At 49.0% G+C, this 24600-nt stretch overlaps 1 protein-coding gene across 1 annotated transcript; it reads left to right on the top strand.

Annotated features, from left to right (window-relative positions):
- The first annotated feature begins 203 nt into the window (after window positions 1–203).
- On the top strand, window positions 204–22019 carry LOC137332608 (E3 ubiquitin/ISG15 ligase TRIM25-like). Its single transcript, XM_067996568.1, has 6 exons — window positions 204–1409; window positions 8207–8299; window positions 9360–9587; window positions 10137–10159; window positions 11113–11246; window positions 20866–22019. Exons 1-6 carry the CDS (start codon window positions 849–851, stop codon window positions 21387–21389), a joined length of 1563 nt encoding a protein of 520 aa, XP_067852669.1. The 5' UTR covers window positions 204–848; the 3' UTR covers window positions 21390–22019.
- Window positions 22020–24600: the final 2581 nt, after the last annotated feature.

Here is a 24600-nt window from a genome sequence, read left to right as displayed (position 1 = left end):
TTCCCTCCCCCTACACTCTCTCTCTCTCCATTCCCTCCCCCTACACTCTCTCTCTCTCCATTCCCTCCCCCTACACTCTCTCTCTCTCCATTCCCTCCCCCTACTCTCTCTCTCTCTCCATTCCCTCCCCCTACACTCTCTCTCTCTCCATTCCCTCCCCCTACACTCTCTCTCTCTCCATTCCCTCCCCCTACACTCTCTCTCTTTCTCCATTCCCTCCCCCTACACTCTCTCTCTCTCCATTCCCCCCCTGTTCTGGGCTCTAACCCACTCCCCACCATTTCCAGTGGAGATTATTGTGCCGAAAGCTGCTGTCCAATTCCACAGTCCCGCAGCTCCTGCTCTCATCAGCCCGCTCACAGGGAGATGACTCCCCGCTCAGCCCAAAGGCCGAGTCCGAGCAGCGCCGCTGTAGTTTGCGGCTCTGTGTGGAGAGGCCGCAGTGTCCGGGCCTGTTGGTGCTGGAAGAGCCCCAGGTTCCCCCGGGGGGTGGAGCCGCCTCTCCAGGCTCCACATTGCCCGTCCCTCCCTCGCTCTGCTCCGGCCCGGGCCCAGTGCCCCCGGGGGGGGGGGGAGCCCCGCGCAGGCGCGTCAGGCAGAGAGGCGGTTCCCGGGTTTATTTTCCACCTTCCTCTCTGCAGGGTTTGGAAAGGGGATTTTTTCCTCTTTATCTCCGGTTTAATTTGTTTCTTGAACCATTCTGGGTCTGTTCTGAGCTGATTATTTTCGGTTTGTGTTCACTGGGCCCAGTTTGCTGCCCCGTCACTCCCGGCACCGAGTGTTTATAAGAATTTCACTTCCTGCTCTGGTTCCTCGCTCTCTCTTGTGCTGCTTCAGGAGCTGGAGGAATGGAGCCCGGAGCTTTCGAGGATGAATTAACCTGTGCTGTGTGTCTCCAGGTGTACCAGGACCCGGTGGTGTTGTCCTGTCAGCACAGTTTCTGTTTGAAATGTATTGAGGGAGTTTGGGCCCAGTCACCAGGCCCAGAAGGGTTTGAGTGTCCTCAGTGTCACCGGAAATTCAACCCCAGGCCCAGTCTGGAGAGAAACGTTACGCTGTGTAATATTGTGGAAAAATACAAGCGGCCACAGCCTGCTGCTGATTCAGCCCGTGTCGTCTGCGATTACTGTGTCGAGAATCCATCCCCAGCTGTGAAGACGTGTCTGAAATGTGAAATATCTCTTTGCTCCCATCATTTAAAACCACATCTGCTGAACAAGGCCTTCAGTGGACACACCCTCATCGAGCCTGTAGCTGACCTTAAAGACAGGCAGTGCGTTGACCATAAGAAGATCCTTGAATACTACTGTGAAGATGATGCAGAGTGTGTGTGTGTTTCTTGTGTAATAATAGGGAAACATAAATCCCACACACTGCTGAGCCTGGATCAGGCACAAGCTGCAATTAAGGTGAGTGACACAAATCCCGATATTAAATACAGTGAGGGAGAATTTTCCTGTTAATGACCAACATTAATTAGAACTTATTGCAGACAGTGCTGATTTATCCCAGTGTTTTCTTGCTGCCCCGGGTCTGGGTTTACAGCTGTTTGTCAGTCAGATTTGCTCCCTCTCCTTTCTCTTACAGTCTGAGAGAACAGGGTGGGCTCTGGGAGGGTGTGAGAGTGGCCCAGGGTGACTGCCCCTCACCCACACTCAGCCCCTCCTGGTGAGGGCACTGTAGAGCTCAGTAATTCACTGTGTGGGCACCTGTGAGAACTGGCACTCCATGGCATAGGGCTGTAGAGCAGAGCATATTGTAGCCCTGTGTAACGCTGGGGTATTCTGCCATCTGACCAGCAGGGAGAGGACCATCACCGGTGGGGGGAGTGAGGGACACCCACGGGGGGAGACTCAGGGGCTGGGGGGAGAAACTGTTTCTCACAACAAGAGGGAATTGGTGTTTGAGAAATGCTGGTGTGACTGAGTCTGTCTCCCTTTCCCCTCGGCTGATTCCTGGAAATGGAGGAGCTGAGTCCGTGTGAAAATTTGTTTTTTATTTGTTCATGGGATGTGGGCGTCACTGGCGAGGCCAGCATTTATTGCCCATCCCTAATTGCCCTTGGGAAGGTGGTGGTGAGCCGCCTTCTTGAACCGTTGCAGTCCGTGTGGTGAAGGTTCTCACACAGTGCTGTCAGGTAGGGAGTTCCAGGATTTAGATCCAACGATGATGAAGGAACGGCGATATATTTCCAAGTCAGGATGGTGTGAGACTTAGAGGGGAACGTGCAGGTGGTGGTGTTCCCATGTGCCTGCTGCTGTTGTCCTTCCAGGTGGTAGAGGTCGTGGGTTTGGGAGGTGTTGTCGAAGAAGCCTTGGCGAGTTGCTGCAGTGCATTCTGTGGATGGTACACACTGCAGCCATGGTGCGCCGGTGGTGAAGGGTGTATGGGGTGCCAATCAAGCGAGCTGCATTGTCCTGGATGGTGTCGAGCTTTTTGAGTGTTGTTGGAGTTGCACTCATCCAGGCAAGTGGAGAGTATTTCATCACACCCCTGACTTGTGTCTTGTTGATGATGGAAAGGCTTTGGGAGTCAGGAGGTGAGTCAATCGCCACAGAATACCCAGCCTCTGACCTGCTCTTGTAGCCACAGTATTTATATGGCTGGTCCAGTTAAATTTCTGTTCAATGATGACCCCCAGGATGTTGATGGTGGGGGATTCGATGATGGTAATGCCATTGAATGTAAAGTGGAGGTGGTCATTGCCTGGCACTTATCTGGTGCGAATGTTACTTGCCACTTATCAGCCCAAGCCTGGATGTTGTGCAGGTCTTGCTGCATGCAGGCACGGACTGTTTCATTATCTGAGGGGTTGCGAATGGAACTGAACACTGTGCAATCATCAGCAAACATACCCATTTCTGACCACATGATGGAGGGAAGGTCATTGATGAAGCAGCTGAAGATGGTTGGGCCTCGGACACTGCCCTGAGGAACTCCTGCAGCAATGTCCTGGGGCTGAGATGATTGGCCTCCAACAACCACTACCATCTTCCTTTGTGCTAGGTATGATTCCAGCCACTGGAGAGTTTTCCTCCTGATTCCCATTGACTTCAATTTTACTCGGGCTCCTTGGTGCCACACTCGATGAAATGCTGCCTTGATGTCAAGGGCAGTCACTCTCACCTCACCTCTGGAATTCAGCTCTTCAGTCCATGTTTGGACCAAGGCTGTAACGAGGTCTGAAGCCGAGTGGTCCCGGCAGAACCCGAACTGAGCATCGGTGAGCAGGTTATTGGTGAGTAAGTGCCGCTTGATAGCACTGTCGACGACACCTTCCATCACTTTGCTGATGATTGAGAGTAGACTGATGGGGCGGTAATTGGCCGGATTGGATTTGTCCTCCTTTTTGTGGACAGGACATACCTGGGCAATTTTCCACATTGTCGGGTAGATGCCAGTGTTGTAGCTGTACTGGAACAGTTTGGCTAGAGGCGCGGCTAGTTCTGGAGCACACGTCTTTCGCACTACAGCCGGGATGTTGTCGGGGCCCATAGCCTCTGTTGTATCCAGTGCACTCAGCCGTTTCTTGATATCACGTGGAGTGAATCGAATTGGCTGAAGACTGGCTTCTGTGATGATGGGGATATCGGGAGGAGGCCGAGATGGATCATCCACTCGGCACTTGTGGCTGAAGATGGTTGCAATGCCTCAGCCTCTTCTTTTGCACTCACATGCTGGACTCTGCCATCATTGAGGATGGGGATGTTTACAGAGCCTCCCCCTCCCATTAGTTGTTTAATTTTCCACCACCATTCAGACTGGATGTGGTCGGACTGCAGAGCTTTTATCTGATCCATTGGTTGTGGAATTGCTTAGCTCTGTCTATAGCATGTTGCTTCTGCTGTTTAGCATGCATGTAGTCCTGAGTTGTAGCTTCACCAGGGCGGCATCTCATTTTTAGGTACGCCTGGTGGTGCTCCTGACATGCTCTTCTACACTCCTTAATGAACCAGGGTTGATCCCCTGGCTTGTTGGTAATGGTAGAGTGAGGAATTTGCCGGGCCATGAGGTTACAGATTGTGCTGGAATACAATTCTGCTGCTGCTGATGGCCCACAGCGCCTCATGGATGCCCAGTTTTGAGCTGCTCGATCTGTTCTGAATCTATCCCATTTAGCACGGTGATAGTGCCACACAACATGTTGGATGGTGTCCTCAGTGCGAAGACGGGACTTCGTCTCCACGAGGACTGTGCGGTGGTCACTCCTACCAATACTGTCATGGACAGATGCACCTGCGACAGGTAGATTGGTGAGAACGAGGTCAAGTAGGTCTTTCCCTCATGTTGGTCCGCTCACCACCTGCCGCAGGCCCAGTCTGGCAGCACATGGTGAGTCAGTGTGAAAAGAAGCCGGTGTGTGTGGTTACTCAGTTTATACAGGGTAGGGAGCGCCTCTTTACTGAGAGCCACAGAAGGGAATATTTCTGCTCGGGGCCCGGATACTGAGTCCGTTATTTGAGGGGAGGGAGTACCTCAATGGAATTGGTTTACTCAGCGGGGGATTGTGAGATCACACCCGGGAGTGTGAGATTACGGGGGATGAAATGGCGGGGGGACAGAGACCACCAGGGGCTGTGAGATCAGCGGGGGTTTGGCCAATTGTTGGGAGGGAGGCAGATAGCGAAGTGTGTAGCCCGATCGTGGGGGTTGGGGAGAGATGGCGGCAGGATTGCTTGAAGGTCCGGGGGAGAGCTCGCTCCTGCTCCTCCTGGCCCACAAGCAGTGCTGGAAAAGCACTTACCTGCTGGATCCGGCAGCTCCCGCTTCCCTTCAGCTGCCAGGTTTCCCGAGCCCTGGAAATCCCGGCCCACAGCCATTAAATCCAGATGGCAGCTAAAATCTGAGGCTGGCAACCTGATTAAAATATTAGAATTCCTGATCCACCTCTCGAGAGACCATCCTTGGTCCTTTGGTCAACAAGGGGCCATAAATATAAGACTGTCACGAATAAATCCAAGAGGGAATTCAGGAGAAACTTCTTTATCAGAGAGTAGTTTGAATGTGGAACGTGTTACCACAAGGAGTAGTTGAGGCGAATATCATAGATACCATTTACAGGGAGGCTGATAAACACATGAGGGAGAAAGGAATAGAAGGATAAGTTGATGGTGTTAGATGAAGTAAAATGGGAGGAGGCTCGTGTGGAGCATAAACACTGGCATACACCTGTTGGGCCGAATGGCCTGTTCCTGTACTGTCCATTCTATGTGATCCGTTCAGCTGCCTCCGCCTCTTCCCTCCCTTCCCCTAGCCCACCAAACCAAACTTCCCCCAAGGTTCCCCCCGCCCTAGCCCTGAACTCACATTGTGCTCTAATTTATCTCCTATCTCTCCTCATGCCCTCTCCATGCTCACCTTGTTCATGAGACCCACCTCCTGCTCTCTCGACCCTATTCCCGGTAAATTACTGACCACCCAACTTCCCCAAATGGTATGTTAGCCTTTATTGCAAGGGGGTTGGAGTATACGAGTAAGGAGGTCTTGCTGCAATGATATAAGGCTCTGGTGAGACCACACCTGGAGTACTGTGTCCAGTTTCAATCTCCTGATCTAAGGAAGGATATACTTGCCTTTGACTGGGTGCAAAGGAGTTTCACTAGATTGATTCCTGGGATGAGAGGGTTGTCCAATGAGGAGAGTTTGAGTAGAATGGGCCTGTATTCTCTCTGGTATTGAGTCGAATGAAAGATGATCGCATTGAAACATATCACGTTCTTAGAGGGCTTGACAGGGTCGATGCTGAGAGACTGTTTCCCCTGGCTGGAGAGTCTAGAACTCGGAGTCCTAGTCGGCCATTTAGGACCGAGATGAGGAAACATTTCTTCACTGAGTGTTGTGAATCTTTGGAATTCTCTATCCCAGAGAGCTATGGATGCTCAGTCATTGAGTATATTCAAGACTGAGATCGATAGATTTTTGGACACGAAGGGAATCAAGGGATGTGGGGATAGGGCGGGCAAGTGGAGTTGAGGTCGAAGATCAGCCATGATCTTATTGAATGGCGGAGCAGGCTCGAGGGGCCGTATGGCCTACTCCTGCTCCTATTTCTTATGTTCTTATGTCCTTCCTGGCCCCGATGCTAGCTGATATTGTAAATAGTTCCCTCTCTTCAGGTACTGTCCCACTCCCTTTCAAATCTGCTGTCATCACCCCCTCCTCAAAAAACTCACCCTAGACCCCTCTGTCCTTGCAGACGACCACCTCATCTCCAATCTCCCTTTCCTCTCAAGTCCTTGTACGTGTTGTCACCTCCCAAATCTGTGGCAGTCTTTCCCGCAACTCCATGTTTGAACCTCTCCAATCAGGATTCCACCTCTGCCACTGTACTTAAACGGCCCGACTAAAAAGTCACAAATGAGATCCTTTGTGACTGTGGCCGTGGTGAACTATCCCTCCTCATCCTTCTCCACCTGTCTGCAGCCTTTGACATGGTTGACCACACCATCCTCCTCCAACGCCTGTCCTTTTGTCCAGCTGAGTGGGACTGCCCTCGCCCGGTTCCATTCCGATCTATCCCGTCGTAGCCAAAGAATCTCCGACAATGGCTTCTCTCCCCACCCCCCCGATACCTCTGGAGTCCCCCATGGATCTATCCTTGACCTCCTCCTATTTCTCATCTGCATGCTGCCCCACGGCGGCATCATCTGAAAACACATTGTGAGGTTCCACACTTGGACTGATGACACCCAGCTCTACCTCAGCACTACCTCACTCGACCCCTCCACTGCCTCTGATTTCTCACACTGATGGTCCGACATCAAGTCCTGGATGAGTCGAAATTTCCTCCAATTAATTGGGAAGACTGAAGCCATTGTCTGAGACACTCCCCGCCCCCGGCCACAAACTCCGTTCCCGAGCCACCTATTCCATCCCCCTCCCTTTCCACTGTCTCAGGCTAAACCAGACGTATCGCAATCTCAGCGTCCTATTTGACCGAGCTGAGATTCCGACCCCATATCCTCTCCATCACTAAGACCACCTACTTCCACCTCTGGAACATCGACTGTGTCCACCCCTGCCTCAGCCCATCAGCTACTGAAACCCTCATCCATGCTTTTGTTATCTCCAGACTTGACTATTCCAATACTTTCCTGGCCGACCTCCCTCCTTAAATATGAGCTCATCCAAAACTCTGCTGCCCATATCCCAACTTGTACCAAGTCCCATTCACCCATCACCCATGTGCTCGCTGACCTGTATTGGCTCCCAGTCCAGCAACGCCTCAATTATAAAATTCAAATCCCCCCATGACCTCACCCCTTCCTATCTCTGTAACCTACTCCAGTCCTACAACCCTCCGAGAACTCTGCGTTCCTCCAACTCTGGCCTCTTGTGCATGCCCAAATTCCTTTGCCCCACCATTGGCGGCCGTGCCTTCAGCAGACTCGGCCTTAAGCTCTGGATTTCCCTCCCCAAACCTCTCCATCTCTCCACCTCTCCCTCTCCTCCTCGAAGACTCTCCTTAAAACCTACCTCTTTAACCAAGCATTTTGTCACCTGTGCTAAAGTCTCCTTCTTTGGCTCGGTGTCAATTTTTGTGTGATGACTCTCCTGTGAAGAGCCTTGGGAGGTTTTACTACGTTAAAAGCGCGATATAAATGCAGGTTGTTGATATAAGAACATAAGGAAAAGGAGCATACGGTCCCTCGAGCCTGCTCCGCCATACAAAAGATCATGGCTGATCTTCGACCTCAACTCCACTTTTCCGCCAGATCCCCATACCCCTTCATTCCCTTAGAGTCTAAAAATCTATAGATCTCAGTCTCGAACATACTCAACGACTGAGCATCCACAGCCCTCTGGGGTAGAGAATTCCAACCCTCTGAGTGAAGAAATTTCTCCTCATCTCAGTCCTAATTGGCCCACCCCTTATCCTGAGACTATGCCACCAAATTCTAGACTGTCCGGTCAGGGGAAACAACCTCTCAGCATCTACCCTGTCAAGCCCTCTCAGAATCTTACATGTTTCAATGAGATCACCTATCAATCTTCTAAACTCCAGAGAGTATAGGCCCATTGTACTCAATCTCTCCTCATAGGACAACCCTCTCATCCCAGGAATCAATCCAGTGAATCTTCGTGAAACTGCCTCTAAGGCAAGTATATCCTTCCTTAGGTAAGGAGACCAAAACTGTACACGGTACTCCAGGTGTAGTCTCACCAAAGCCCTGTTATTTTAAAGACTTTCTAATTGCCTTTACAGGAAGAATTGGAGAGAGAAATCGAGAAGCTTCGAGTCCAGCAGAATGGTTCCAGCAAACAGCGAGACTTGGAGAGATCAGAAGCTGAAATAAAGGTGGGTAAAGTGGGACTGGATTTAGAAAGGGTTTCTCTCCCCGCTGAGTCAATGAGCACATCAGAAACAGGCCTTCCAAACCAGACTGGTTGTGTTGGGGCCGAGTCACTGATTACACTGAGTTCCCCGTGTGTTTGATGTGAGGGGGAGCTGCTTAACTCTCCCTGCACCTCCCAGGGAATATTATTACATCACTTGGGCACTGGATTTCCTGAAACAGACACAGTCAGAGGCTGGGAGTTGGAGACTTGCCCTGAAGCCTGTATCAGATGAACATAGAAAGGAAGAGGAAGAAAAGACCATTAGTCCCAGCGAGCCTGCCCCATGCAGACAGGGTTCAATCACACACACCACTGATCCACCCCGAACCATGGACTCACCTGGGAAAGGCAAACAGAAGAGAGAAAAAACACCTGCAGACAATTCAGGACAAACTCTGGGAAATTCCTTCCCAGCTCCCTTTTAAAGGGTGGGAGTGACTCCATACCCCCGACATGTTGAGGGAGTCTGTTCCAGAGATCGAGGACTCTGGGGTCTAACCAAACTCTGTGCCTATGGATTTTATACACAGGCCCTCTAGTCCTACCATCCCGATCCATCTCAAGTACCTCACCCAACGAGTGAGTCCAATAATCCCTCGATCATTTTAAAAACCTCAATCATGTCCCTCTCGGCCTGCCTTTCTGGAAATCACCCTCCCTCTTGGAGCCGATCCTCAGAACTAAAATCCATTCTGGCCACCGTCCTCTCCAGAGTCTCAATCTCCTTCACCAGGTGTGGACACCAAAACTGGACCCATCACTCCAGGTGTGGATGGACCAGGTGGCAGTGCCATACACAGTCTAAATACAGTGCTCTTTCTATTAAACTCAAGGCTCAAGGCAACACTCGTTAAACTCTCTTTTCTCTCCCAGTGGACCCTCCCCCACTGCTTGTCTATCTTTAACGGGTGATCGAGTAGTGATCGAAACAAACTGTCCCGTCCCTGGAAAGTGCTGTGTGCTCAGGGTAAGAGCTGTGTGGAAGGGCCGTTTGTAATGAGAGTTGGTTTGGGTTTCAGACACGAATCAATGAGTTGAAAGGAAAGCTATCGAAGAGCTTCTCTGAATGGAGGAAAGAGCTGGAAGAAGATGAAGAATACGCACTGAAACTGATGGATGAGGAGGGGCTCCGAGCTCTCTCACAGATTAGAAGCTGTTCTGAAGCATTAAATGGGATGGAACAGATTCAATTAATGGATAGAGAAACCCAGAGTCTGGTACAGAGGGACCCTCTCTCCTTTATTCAGGTGCATCTTCAATATAAACAGGGCCATGTCTGGGGAATGGGACGTTTCTGTGAGGCTGGTGAGAGGGCTGAATTGTTTGAAGATTGTTGGTGGGTCCAGCATTGGCGCTGCCCCCTCAGCCCTGCCCTGGGAGTGTTGGCGCTGCCCCCTCAGCCCTGCCCTGGGAGTGTTGGCGCTGCCCCCTCAGCCCTGCCCTGGGAGTGTTGGCGCTGCCCCCTCAGCCCTGCCCTGGGAGTGTTGGCGCTGCCCCCTCAGCCCTGCCCTGGGAGTGTTGGCGCTGCCCCCTCAGCCCTGCCCTGGGAGTGTTGGCGCTGCCCCCTCAGCCCTGCCCTGGTTGTGTTGGCGCTGCCCCCTCAGCCCTGCCCTCAGAGTGTTGGTGCTGCCCCAGGATGGAGTGCAGTGAAATGTGGGATTATTGCCCATTCCTGTGACCGGCCCCACCTACTGTTATACACTGAACTCTTTACTCTCAATCCCAAATTCACTCTTTGGTTCCATTGGTTGTTGATTTGTTCGTTGACTGATTTGATCTCCTCTCTTTATTCACAGAACTCGAAGCAGCTCCTTTCCAGGTAAGTTCCTCTCAGTCATACAGTACCTGCTGCTGATAGGGAACCTTCCCCTGTATCTGGGAGAAGAGTGAAAGTAGAATCACCGCTTGGATACCTTCCCAGATAAGGTGCTTTCAAATGGTGGGAATATTGAGTGATGTTTAACTGTGGTTTGAGGGGTTATTGGCTCAGGCAGATTGTGGGAAATGGGAGTGACCTGTGCTGTTCCATCGGTGTGTCGAGCTTCTCAGGAACCTGTTCGACAGCAAGTGAGAGAGAGAGAAACCTGCAGTGACCTGTATCTAACCGAGGCTTCCGAAAGGCTCCATGTGTGTCAGTGACAGCTTTATTCCATTGGGTCAGTAAGTGCTGTGTGATTGGCTTGTCCTATCAACCAGCCCATGGAGAAATGAGGAGAGGGGCAGGTCCCAGTGTTAGTGACAGTAAAATGTGTTGTGATTGGCTCATTCTATCCACTAACAGAGAAATGAGTCAGTGCTGAGATTTCCCAGTAATGTCAGTGTGACTGGACCCTCAGTGAGGGAATCCCACTGATCCCAGGTCCCTGGGAGGCTGTTCCTTCTCCTCTCTTCACTTCACATGATTGTAGAGAGTGTGATCCTGCACAGAGTGGGGAGCACAGACTGGAGACCCTCGGGATAATGATAATTATTAATAATGGAAAGATGAGGGCTCCAGTACAGAAAAACTGGACTGAACACAGACGGCTTTGAAAATCACAAACTGAGCTGAAGTGGCAGCAAACCAGGATCCCACTGCACGTGTGGAGATCAGTGTGAATGCAGGGAGACTGCAAATCCCGGGATTCTGCCATTTTCAGGATGGGTTGCTGCGGGGCCTCAGTACGAGCATTAGAAGGGGTGCAGGTTGTTGCACTGATCACTCGTTCCCCTTTGGGTTTCGGATCTGAAATGTCCCCACTGATAAAAACATTCTCTCCTCTCTCATTCCAGAGTGACTGAGACTCAGAGAGTCACAGACCCAGATGTTCCAGCGCTCACCCTGAACCTGTCCAATATATCTCAACTTATCCAGAAGAGGCTGAATGGATCGGGAAAGTATCACTCAGACATACTGGGAATCATTGGTAAGAACGTGCAGCTTTTCTCCAATATAAGGGACTGAGAGCAGGTCGGGTTAGTTGTGTTTAGACAGTTGGGAATATCCCCGAACTTTAATATCAGGTCCCTGTGTGTGTGGATCAGGAGCCTGAGATTAATCCTCAGTCCCCAGTCACACCTGCTTTAAACATTCCTCACTGTAATGGGCCAGAGCTTCACCCCCCATGGGTCAGAGAGGGGCGGGTTAGAGGAACGATGTTCTTACTGATAAGTTCCTGCTCAATATAATAGGGTCGACAGTATTACAGTGGGTTGACAACGGATCTGGCCCGGGTAAATTGGAATCAAAGATTTGCAGGCAAAACTGTAATTGATCAATGGGCGGCCTTTAAAGAGGAGATAGTTTGGGTACAGTCCAGGTACATTCCCACGAGGGGGAAAGGTAGGGCAACTAAAGCCAGAGCTCCCTGGATGACAAAAGAGATAGAGAGTAAGATGAAGCAGAAAAAGCGGGTGTGTGACAGATGTCAGGTTGATAATACAAGTGAGAACCAGTCTGAAAATAGAAAATACAGAGGGGAAGTGAAAAATGAAATGAGGGAGGCAAAGAGAGAGTATGAGAATAGACTGGCAGCTAAGAGAAAAGGGAATCCAAAAGTCTTCTGTCGGCATATAAACAGTAAACGGGGGGTAAGGGGAGGGGTAAAGGGCCAATTAAGGACGTAAAAGGAGACCTCCGCATGGAGGCAGAGGGCATGGGCGAGGTACTAAATGAATACTTTGCATCTGTCTTTACCAAGGAAGAAGATGCTGCCAAAGTCACAATAAAAGGGGAGGTAGTTGAGATAATGGATGGGGTGAAATTTGATAAAGAGGAGGTACTAGAAAGGTTGGCTATACTTAAAGTAGATAAGTCACACGGTCCGGATGGGATGCATCCTAGGTTGCTGAGGTAAATAAGGGTGGAAATTGCGGAGGTACTGGCCCTAATCTTCCAATCCTCATTAGATCAGGGGGTGGTGCCAGAGGACTGGAGAATTGCAAATTCAACTGCAAATTTTTGAACAAGGGTGTAAGGAAACATCCGGAAACTACAGGCCAGTCAGTTTAACGTCGATGGTGGGGAATCTTTTAGAAACGATAATCCGGGACAAAATTAACAGTCGGTTCTCATCGAATCCTAGAAAGGTTCCAGCATGGAAGGAGGCCATTCGACGCATCGAGTCAGTGCCTGCTATATGCAAGAGCAATCCAGCTAGTCCCACTCCCCCGCCCTTTCCCCGTAACCCTGCAAATTTTTTGCTTTCAAGTACTTATCCAGCTCCCTTTTGAAGGCCATGGTTGAATCTGCCTCCACCACCCCCTCGGGCAGTGTATTCCAAATCCTGACCACTTGTGTGAAAATGTTTTTCCTCATGTCACCTTTGGTTCTTTGGCCAATCACCTTAATCTATGTCCTCTGGTTCTTGACCCTTCCCCCAATGGGACCAGTTTCTCCATATCTACTCCGTCTCGACCCTTCATGATTTTGAAAACCTCGATCAAATCTCCTCACAACTCTTCTCTGTTCCAAGGAGAACAACCACAGCTTTTCCAGTCTATCCACGTAACTGAAGTCCCTCATCCCTGGAATCATTCGAGTAAATCTCTTCTGCACCCTCGCTAAGGTCTTCACGTCTTTCCTGAAGTGCAGGGCCAGAGCTGGACACAATACTCCAGTTGTGGCCGAACCAGTGTTTAATAAAGGTTCATCATGACTTCCATACTTTTGTACTCTATGCCTCCATTTATAAAGCCAAGGATCTCGTATGCTTTATTAACCGTGTTCTCAACCTGCTCTGCAAATTTCAACGAATTGTGCACATATACCACCAGATCTCTCGTTCCTGTACCCTTTATGAGTTGTGCCATCTAGTTTATATTGCCTCTCCTCGTTCTTCGTACTGAAATGTATCACTTTACATTTTTCTGCATTAAATTTCATCTGCCACATGTCCGCCCATGCCACCAGCCTGTCTATATCCTCTTGAAGTCTATCACTATCCTCCTCACTGTTCACTACCCTTCAAGTTTTGTGTCAACTGCAAATTTTGAAATTGTGCCCTGTACACCCAAGTCATTAATATATATCAACAAAAGCAGTGGTCCCAGCACCGACCCCTGGGGAACACCACTGTACACCTCCCTCCAGTCCGAAAAACAACCGTTCACCACTGCTGTTTGTTTCCTGTCACTTAGCCAATTCTGTATCCATGTTGCCACTGCCCCTTTTATTCCACGGGCCGCAATCTTGATGATAAGCCTACCATGTGGCACTTTATTAAATGCCTTTTGAAAGTCCATATACACCACATCCACTGCATTGCCCTCATCTACCCTCTCTGTTACCTCGTCAAAAATCTCTATCAGGTTAGTTAAACATGATTTGCCTTTAACAGATCCGTGCTGGCTTTCCCTAATCAATCCACACTCATCCAACTGATTGTTAATTCTGTCCTGGATTATAGTTTCTAAAAGTTTCCGCATCATTGAGATTAAACTGGCTGGCCTATAGTTGCTGGGTTTATCCTTACACCCTTTTTTGAACAAGGGTGTAACATTTGCAATTCTCCAGACCTCTGGCACCACCCCTGTATCTATGGTTGTTTGGAAGATTATGGCCAGTACCTCCACAATTTCCACCCTTACTTCCCTCAGCATCCAAGGATGCATCCCATTCAGAGTGGGTGACTTATCTACTTTAAGTCAGCGAGCTTTTCAAGTACCTCTTCTTTATCAATTTTTAGCCCATCCAGTGTCTCAACTTTATCTTCCTTTACTGAGACTCTGGCAGCATCTTCTTCCTTGGTAAAGATCGATGCAATGTACTCATTCAGTACCTTGGCCATGCCCTCATTTTTTCTCTTCGTTCATGGGATGTGGGCGTCGCTGGCAAGGCCAACATTTATTGCCCATCCCTAATTGCCCTTGAGAAGGTGGTGATGAGCCACCTTCTTGAACCGCTGCAGTCCGTGTGGTGAAGGTTCTCCAACAGTGCTGTTAGGTAGGGAGTTCCAGGATTTTGACCCAGTGACGATGAAGGAACGGTGATATATTTCCAAGTCGGGATGGTGTGTGACTTGGAGGGGAACGTGCAGGTGGTGTTGTTCCCATGTGCCTGCTGCTCTTGTCCTTCTAGGTGGTAGAGGTCGCAGGTTTGGGAGGTGCTGTCGAAGAAGCCTTGGCGAGTTGCTGCAGTGCACCCTGTGGATGGTACACACTGCAGCGACTGTGCGCTGGTGGTGAAGGGTGTGAATGTTTAGGGTGGTTGAAGGGGTGCCAATCAAGCGGGCTGCTTTGTCCTGGATGGTGTCGAGCTTTTTGAGTGTTTTTGGAGCTGCACTCATCCAGGTAAGTGGAGAGTATTCCATCACACTCCTGACTTGTGACTTGTAGATGGTGGAAAGACTTTGGGGAGTCAGGAGGTGAGTCACTCTCCACATTATACCCAGCCTCTGACCTGCTCTTGTAGCCATAGTATTTATGTGGCTGGTCCAGTTAAGTTTCTAGTGAATGGTGACCCCCAGGATGTTGATGGTGGGGGATTCGGTGATGGTAATGCCGTTGAATGTCAAGGGGATGTGGTTAGACTCTCTCTTTTTGGAGACGGTAATTGCCTGGCACTTGTCTGGCGCGAATGTTACTTGCCACTTATGAGCCCAAGCCTGGATGTTATCCAGGTCTTGCTGCTTGCAGGCACGGACAGCTTCATTATCTGAGGGGTTGCGAATGGAACTGAACACTGTGCAATCACCAGCGAACATCCCCATTTCTGACCTTATGATGGAGGGAAGGTCATTGATGAAGCAGCTGAAGATGGTTGGGCCTTGGACACAGCCCTGAGGAACTCCTGCAGCAATGCCCTGGGGCTGAGATGATTGGCCTCCAACAACCACTACCATCTTCCTTTGTGCTCGGTATGACTCCAGCCACTGGAGAGTTTTCCCCCTGATTCCCATTGACTTCAATTTTACTCGGGCTCCTTGGTGCCACACTCAGTCAAATGCTGCCTTGATGTCAAGGGCAGTCACTCTCACCTCACCTCTGGAATTCAGCTCTTTTGTCCATGTTTGGACCAAGAGGCCTGGAGCCGAATGGTCTTGGGGGAACCCAAACTGAGCATCGGTGAGCAGGTTATTGGTGAGTAAGTGCCGCTTGATAGCACTGTTGACGACACCTTTCATCACTTTGCTGATGATTGAGAGTAGACTGATGGGGCGGTAACTGGCCGGATTGGATTTGTCCTCCTTTTTGTGGACAGGACATACCTGGGCAATTTTCCACATTGTCGGGTAGATGCCAGTGTTATAGCTGTGCTGGAACAGTTTGGATAGAGGCACGGCGAGTTCTGGAGCACAAGTTTTCAGCATTACAGCCGGGTTGTTGTCAGGGCCCGTAGCCTTTGCTGTATCCAGTGCACTCAACCGTTTCTTGATATCACGTGGAATGAATCGAATTGGTTGAAGACTGGCTTTTGTGATGGTGGGGATATCGGGCGGAGGCCAAGATGGATCATCCACTCGGCACTTCTGGCTGAAGATGGTTGCAAACGCTTCAGCCTTGTCTTTTGCACTCACGTGCTGGACTCTGCCATCATTGAGGATGGGGATGTTCAGAGAGCCTCTTCCTCCCATTAGTTGTTTAATTTTCCATCACCGTTCACGACTGGATGTGGCAGGACTGCAGAGCTTTGATCTGATCTATTGGTTGTGGAATCGCTTAGCTCTGTCTATAGCATGTTGCTTCCGCTGTTTAGCATGCATGTAGTCCTGTGTTGTAGCTTCACCAGGTTGGCACCTCATTTTTAGGTATGCCCGGTACTGCTCCTGGCAAGCTCTTCTGCACTCCTCATTGAAACAGGGTTGATCGCCTGGCTTGTTGGTAATGGTAGAGTGAGGAATATGCTGGGCCATGAGGTTACAGATTGTGCTGGAATACAATTCTGCTGCTGCTGATGGCCCACAGCGCCTCGTGGATGCCCAGTTTTGGGCTGCTAGTTCTGTTCTGAATCTATCCCATTTAGCACGGTGGTAGTGCACATAACACGATGCTTGGTGTCCTCAGTGTGAAGACGAGACTTCATCTCCACAAGGACTGTGCGGTGGTCACTCCCACCAATACTGTCATGGACAGGTAGATTGGTGAGGACGAGGTCAAGTAGGTTTTTCCCTCATGTTGGTTCGCTCACCGCCTGCCGCAGGCCCAGTCTAGCAGCTATGTCCTTCAGGACTCGGCCAGTTCAGTCAGTAGTGGTGCTACCGAGCCATTCTTGGTGATGGACATTGAAGTCCCCCACCCAGAATACATTCTGTGCCCTTGCTACTCTCAGTGCTTCCTCCAAATGGTGCTCAACATGGAGGAGGACTGATTCATCAGCTGAGGGAGGGCGGTAGGTGGTAATCAGCAGGAGGTTTCCTTGCCCATGTTTGACCTGATGCCATGAGATTTCATGGGGTCCAGAGTCAATGTTGAGGACTCCCAGGGCCACTCCCTCCTTGCTGTATATCACTGTACCGCCACCTCTGGTCGGTCTGTCCTGCCGGTGGGACAGGACATACCCAGGGATGGTGATGGAAGAGTTTGGGACGTTGGCTGAAGGGATTATTCTGAGTGTATGGCTTTGTCAGGTTGTTGCTTGACTCGTCCGTGGGACAGCTCTCCCAATTTTGGCACAAGTCCCCAGATGTTAGTGAGGAAGACTTTGCAAGGTCAACTGGGCTTGGTTTGCCTTTGTCGTGTCCGGTGCCTCGTGGTCCAATGCCGGGTGGTCTGTTCAGTTTTATGACTCCATTTTTTTTTGGCCGGTCTATTCTCATACTCTGGCTTTGCCCCTCTTATTTCCTTTTTCACTTGCCCTCTGAACTTTCTGTATTCTGCCTGGTTCTCACTTGACATCTGCCATACGCCCCTTTTTTCCGTTTCAACTTACTCTCCATCTCTTTTGTCATCGAGGGAGCTCTGGCTTTAGTTGCCCTACCTTTCTCCCTCGTGGGAATGTACCTAGACTGTACCCGAACCATCTCCTCCTTCAAAGCTGCCCACTGTTCAATTACAGTTTTGCCTGCCAATCTTTGATTCCAGTTTACCTGGGCCAGATCTGTTCTCATCCCACTGAAATTGGCCCTCCTCCAATTGAGTATTTTTACTTTAGAGTGGTGCGTGCCCTTTTCCATAGCTATTCTAAACCTTATGATATTATGATTGCTGTTCCCTAAATGCTCCCCCACTGACACTTGCTCCACTTGGCCCGCCTCATTCCCTAGAACCAAGTCCAGCAATGTCTCCTTCCTCATTGAGCTGGATACGTACTGATCAAGAAAGTTCTCCTGAACACATTTCAAAAATTCCTCCCCCTCTTTGCCCCTTATATTATTATTATCCTGGACTATATTGGGATAGTTGAAGTCCCCCATTATCACTACTCTATAGCTTTTGCACCGCTCTGTAATTTCCTTGCAAATTTGCTCCTCTATATTGTTCCCACTAGTTGGTGGCCTATAGAATACTCCCAGTAGTGTAATGGCACCTCTATTGTTTCTTAACTAACCAAATAGATTCTGTCCTTGCCCCCTCCAGGACATCCTCTCTCCAGCATTGCATTATTCACCTTAATCAATACTGCCTCCCCCCCCCCATTCCTTTCTTTCCTTCCCTCTCTTCCACTGATGACCTTGTAACCAGGAATATTTAGTATCCAATCCTGCCCTTTTTGAGCCAGGTCTCTGTTATCGCCATGACATCATATTCTAATTGTGACTATTTGTGCCTGCAGTTCACTGACCTTGTTTACCACACTTCGTGTGATTACACACATACACTGCAAACCAGTCTTAGACTTTCTTCTCCTCTCTCCTAGTCCGATCCCACCTAATACTGTACTATTTCTTGCTCTATTGCTGTCTGTCTCTCCCAATCCTTTGTGCCCCTTGTTTCTCTTTTCTAATGCTACATCCTGGTGCCCATCCCCCTGCCAAATTAATTTAAACCCACCGCCCCCCACAGCACTCGTGTACCTCCCCGCGAGGACATTGGTCCCAGCTCCATTGAGGTGCAACCCCTCTGGCCTGTACAGGTCCCACCTCCCCCAACACGAGTCCCAATGCCCCAGGTATCTAAAGCCCTCCCTCCTGCACCATCTCTCCAGCCACACATTTATCTGCTCTATTTTCCGATTTCTATACTCACTGGCGCATGACACTGGGAGTAATCCGGAGATTACTACCTTTGATGTCCTGCTTCTTAATCTCTTTCCTAACTCCTTAAAATCTGTCTGCAGGACCTCATCCCTCTTTCTCCCTATGTCGTCGATACTGATATGGACTACGACTTCTGGAAGTTCACCCTCCCCCTCCAGAATGGTCTGCTGACGCTCAGTGACATCCTTGACCATGGTGCCATGGAGGCCACATACCATCCTGGACTCGCGTCCGTGGCTGCAGAAATGCCTGCCTGTTCCCATAACTGTAGAATCCCCTATCACTGTTGCTCTCCTGACCTTCTCCCCCCGCCCCCCCCCCCCCTGTACAGCCGAGTCACCCATGGCGCTATGGTCCTGGCTCTGGTCCCTCTCAGGTCTGCCGCCGCTCTGTTCTCGGGTCTTGGGTCGCCCCTCCTTTTATCCCCGCTCTCGGGTCTCTCACCTCGGGGTCCGCTCCGCTCTGGTCAGTGACTTAATAGTCACGTGGACAAGAGGAGATTGGATAGAAGTGTTTCAAATCATGACGGGTTTAGATAAAGTAAATAAAGAGACACTGTTCCCATTGGTGGAAGGGTCGAGAACCAGAGGACACAGATTTAAGGTGATTGGCAAAAGAACCAATGGCGACGAGAGGTTGGGATCTGGAATACACTGCCAGGGGGTGGTGGAGGCAGATTCAATCGTGGCTTTCAAAACGGAATTTGATCAATATTTGAAGAGAAAAAATTTGCAGGGCTACAGGGAGAGACCGGGGAATGGGACTAACTGGATTGTCCTGACAAAGAGCCAGCACAGGCTCGATGGGCCGATTGGCCTCCTCCTGTGCTGTAACGATTCTATGATACGGGTGGATAGTCACAGGTTTATTAAGCATATGATAACTATTATTGACAATAATTAAACACACACAACAACAGCACTCAGGAGTTTTTAACCCGGAGAATCCACACGTTAACAGTGAAATGGTCGGCTGGTCAGGCCCCATCAGATTCTGAGCTCTCTATTCCCACTATGACTGTTTATCGTTTTTCCCAATCCTGTTATGTTTTAGTATTACCTCTTGTTCCTTTCATGTCCCCTGTCAATGATTTCCACATCCTGATTGATCTGTCAATCAAATCCTTAGGATGAGGTCAGTTACAGAACCATCAAAGACATTCTAACCCTCCAGTGCACGTGTTGCTGTTCCTCACACTGGGCCGTATTCCTTTCGACGGGTCTCTCCTTCCAGGGGGGCCTTTACAGACAGCTGTTTATGTATCAATACAACCAGCTTCAACATTACAGACAACGAACCACCATTCCCACCTCTCTCATGTCCCTGTGAAGTGCAAAGACGAAGAGTTTACAAGATGCCGTTCCACTCGCACCGACACGCCTCCGAAGGTCTTGTTACAGGGTCTGTCCATATCAAAGGGAGAATCAAACTGCTGGTCAGATCAGTTCCAATTGAAAAGTTACTGAACACAGTTACATTAATATAAAGAGGAATCAATAACAGTCCCATTTGATTAACCCTTCGCTAACATCGGAGTTACACACAGCCAATCAGTGTGTCTCTTAAAGGGACACCGTCCCTCACAGGGCTGTCAGTATCTGTGCTCTGGGGAGGAGGCAGAATCAGCTCAACAGGGGCAGCCCCTGTCCCAGGGATCGTCATCGAGCAGGGGACTGGGATCAGGGGGAGAGCGGGAATATTCCAAGGTGTGTTTATAATCTTAAACGGGGATCATTAATTTCTATTTAACCCTTTATTTGATGATTTGACCCTTTATTTGTTGATTTGACCCTTTATTTGTTGATTTGACCCTTTATTTCCCGGTGCTGTTTCTTCAGTGCGAGGGATTCGAGGGTCGAGTTCCTGCTCCTGTTCCCTCCTCACAGCTCGGAATTGGTCCGAGTCTCAGACCCGGGTCCGGAGGGAGTGTTGGTGAATTCAGAGTGAACAGGGAGCAACAGTTTAATGTACAGAAGGGAGATCAGATTCCCCTCAATTCCCCACTGAATCCTCCCTCCTGTGAGCTGTGTGTTCCCAGTACAGCCGGTGCTGAGATTGTGGGGCTGGAACTGTGAGTCTGTGGGATGTGTTGTGTGCCGGTGAATCCCCTCCATTGTGTCTGGGAGAACGTGAGCACAGTGCCAGGGGCTTGTGTGATTAAACTGACTGCTACTGTGTGTCTCCACTGCAGTGTTTGCACTGAGTGTACAGCACTGGGACCCACACACTGCTATTTAACAGGGATTCTGATTGAAGGCCATTGATTTAACATGGGATGAATCCAGTGTAAGAGGTAATATGGGGCTGACACTGTCTGGGAAATACTGACACTCCCACCCTGCAGCTGTCAATCATTGATCTGAGTGGAATAACCCTGTCTGACCAATCTCTTCTCTTCTCTCCTCTCCAGGGCAAAGGTCACCGATGAGCCTGGATCCAAAGACAGTAAACTGGAACTTGGTTCTGTCTGATGATCTGAGATCAGTAACATGGACTGAATGGGAACAGCCCAAACCACCTCACCCAGAGAGGTTTAAAGACTGTCCCCAAGTCCTCTGCTCCCAGAGTTTCTCCTCAGGATCCCATTCCTGGGATGTGGAGACTGATGGGAAGGATTGGGGAATAGGGATTGTGTGTGGGAGTGTAGAGAGGGAGGGGGACGAGTCTAATCTTAGGCTCAGCAGGAAATCCTGGTGTTTGGATTTTTATGATGATTCTCCTCTCAGAGCCTATCACAATTCCGAGTTCACTGTCCTCCCATTGAACTGGTCAATCAGCAGGATCCGAGTTCAGTTAGACTACGAGGCCGGGACTCTGTCATTTCACCGGGTCACTGACTCACTGAGACATTTACACACATTTCAAACCACATTCACTGAACCCGTGTTTCCAGCATTTTATTGTGGGAACAAATCCCTAAAACTGTTAAATTAATCTGAGATTCTGTTGACATCACTCCCGGATCTGCCACTTGAAAGAAGTTATTTCTGGGTTGCTGGATGTGATTGTATCACTCCCGGGTCAGCCCTCGGATGATGTCACTCCCGGGTCAGCCCTCGGATGATGTCACTCCCGGGTCAGCCCTCGGATGATGTCACTCCCGGGTCAGCCCTCGGATGATGTCACTCCCGGGTCAGCCCTCGGATGATGTCAGGAGCTCAGAAGCTTTGCTGTTTTTAAGGATCCGTGGGGTCTTTGTGCTTTTCTTTGTGCGGGTCTGTCACTAACACTAAAAATAGTAACTTTAGGTGAGTTTGCTTGTAATTCGTGGTGTTACAATTGATTGTCCACTTCAGTTGTAGAATTTTACTACTTTAGTTCCATAATTGTCGTGGTATTAATCTCAGTAATGAATCATAGAAATGTCAGGTGTGACAGTGTTAATCTCAGCAGTGAGTGATAGTAGTGACAGGTGTGACTATTAATCTCAGTAGTGAATGATAGTAGTGACAGGTCACGTTCCCTTTAAAGAGCTGCTCTGAAAATCTGATGTGGAGATGCCGGTGATGGACTGGGGTGGACAAATGTCAGGAATCTTACAACACCAGGTTATAGTCCAACAGTTTTATTTGAAAATCACAAGCTTTCGGAGGCTTTCTCCTCCGTCAGGTGAGTGTGACGATCTCACCTGACGAAGGAGAAAGCCTCCGAAAGCTTGTGATTTTCAAATAAAACTGTTGGACTATAACCTGGTGTAGTAAGATTCCTTACATCTGAAAATCTGAGGCTGGGGTTGAAATTGTTCTTTGGCCGTAGCTCAAAACAGCGATGGTGAATCGACAGCCCGAGTTACACTGACTTCAGTGGAAAGGAAAATCGTGCGGGTTGTAAAATGGGCTGTCCATTCACTATCGCCCGTGTTGCACTAACATCAGAGACTAATTCCACCCCCGGGGTCTCCTGGGCATCGCTGAGAGCTTCTGGGACTGCCCAGGGGGGTAACACATCTGTCCTAAACTCAGTCAATGTATTGATAGATTGGACCAGACTGGGAACTTTTAATCTATGGTTTATGGGGTAATGATTTTTAGTTTATTGGACAGTAAGGTTCCTCCAGTGCTCCCGACCAACATGAAATGGTAATATTATGGGATGTTTAACTGAATTAGACACGAGGAAGTGACTGAGTGTGTGAGGTATAAACAGGAAAATTGCCCCACCAATTGGGGTCTACAATCAGTGTCCCAGGTGATCGTGGGTGATAATGGCCCCCAGGATCCCACAAAGGAGGGGGAGGGAGGGGCTGTTGAATATTGAGACTGAGAAGTAAGAAGGGAAAGCACTTTCTTCGATTACTTCTGTAGTTTAAAACCCCTAATATTGATAGACTGACAGTGCACATGAAACAACGTAATGCTGAGATTGAAAAGGGGACCTCTCCCCTTGGGAATCATGAATGGTGGGAGGTCGTCTATAATGTGGGACAGCATCCTTGGGTGAAAATCATGTCTATACTTTTTGTTATTATACAGCTTGTTATGATTGGAACACTTTTCTTTCATTTGTTGTATTTGAAAGAACTTTTGTGTCGATGTCACGGTGATTAAACTTCTTGTAACAACAATTTTTAACCTTATCTGTGGTGAGTGCAATTCAGATTCATTGAATGATTTAAAGTCAGTTGTTCGATCGCTCACACTCACTGAAGGATTTTGGACTTTTCAATCCCAGTTATTACTTGCCTGCTAAAGGAGCTGAGTTTGGTTAAAAGTATTAATTCAACAAAGGAACTGTTAAACTGACTGTTCAAGGCAGCATGCTGGGAAGGTTGGTCACATTGGAAAAGTCTTATTCAGCAGACTGTCTGGACGGTTAAAGATAAGACAGCTGTGAGGCCTTGAAAGTCTGTGAGAAGCTGTTGTAAACATCAGATGCTGTCGTATCAACTTGTTTTAAACCATGGGAAAGAGAGAGAGTGGGAAAAGGAACAACAATGTGTTTTGAGCAGCAAGAAGGGTCTAAAACCAGCCATTTTAGTGAGATCGAAGGAGACAGTCCACGAGAGAGACCAGAGACAGACCAGAAGATCACAGCACAGGATGGTGATGGAGAATTAACCTCTCTGTCTCCCGAAGCAGAAGAATTGGCCATTCTGAGTTTCGAGTTGTGCTCCTAATTAAGCTTGTATCAATCTCTATCTGTAAAACTGGTATTTTAATGTTAATAAAACCAATTGGTTAGAAAAGTTTAAAGCCTTGTTTGATCTTACCTCTGATTACCCTAAAGAGTAAATTAAAAACCCTCCAGTCACTCTGTCCCTAATAACAGATTCTCGTAACTTCCCCACAACAGACGTTAGACTAATGGGCCTAATTCTCCTGCAAGAAATGAAGGTGTTTGGAGAATATGGCTGTCATGGTGGAATAGCTGAGTGTGTGTGAGATGTGAGTTGTGGGTCAGTGAAGTTTGTGACAGTGCTGAGTGTGTGAGGATGGGGAGAAGGATGTTTAGTGAAGTGTGGTGCAGTGATTATATGGAATTACATCGAGTCCACAGCACAGAAACAGGCCATTCGGCCCAACTGGTCTGTGCTTGCATTTATTAATTAGGAATTAAAGGAAATTAGTATTCGTAAAAAAAGAAGTGCTGGAGAAATTAATGGTACTGAAAGTCGATAAATCCCCAGGACCTGATAATCTGCATCCCAGAGTAATAAAAGAGGTAGCCATGGAAATAGTGGATGCATTAATTGTCATCTTCCAAAATTCTATAGATTATGGAACAGTTCCTGCAGATTGGAGGATGGCAAATGTAATCCCACTATTTTAAAAAAGGGAGAGAGAAAACAGGGACCGACAGACCGGTTAGCCTAACATCAGTCGTAGGGAAAATGCTGGAGTCTATTATAAAGGAGGGTCATTCTTTATCCGCGGGTGGGAGTAGCGATAGGACAAGAGGCCCTCCAGACATATGCTCAAAAGGCAGTGGGGGTCAGCGGGGGACGAAGTCAATGCCAGGCTCACAGCACCATGAACATGGATGCAGTGCAGGAAGAAGTTCAATGCTTTGCCCTGAGTGGTCAAGATGAGTGAGGTCAATTGTCCTTGGCATCTCCGACCAACTGCTCCACCCACTACACCCCCATCACCCACATACCAACAAACTCTTTCCATCAGTACTCATCTCTTACAATCAGATGCTTCCT

Source organism: Heptranchias perlo, chromosome 14, assembly GCF_035084215.1.
Source record: "Heptranchias perlo isolate sHepPer1 chromosome 14, sHepPer1.hap1, whole genome shotgun sequence".
Taxonomy (NCBI): domain Eukaryota; kingdom Metazoa; phylum Chordata; class Chondrichthyes; order Hexanchiformes; family Hexanchidae; genus Heptranchias; species Heptranchias perlo.
This window is presented reverse-complemented; position numbering and strand designations above follow the sequence as displayed.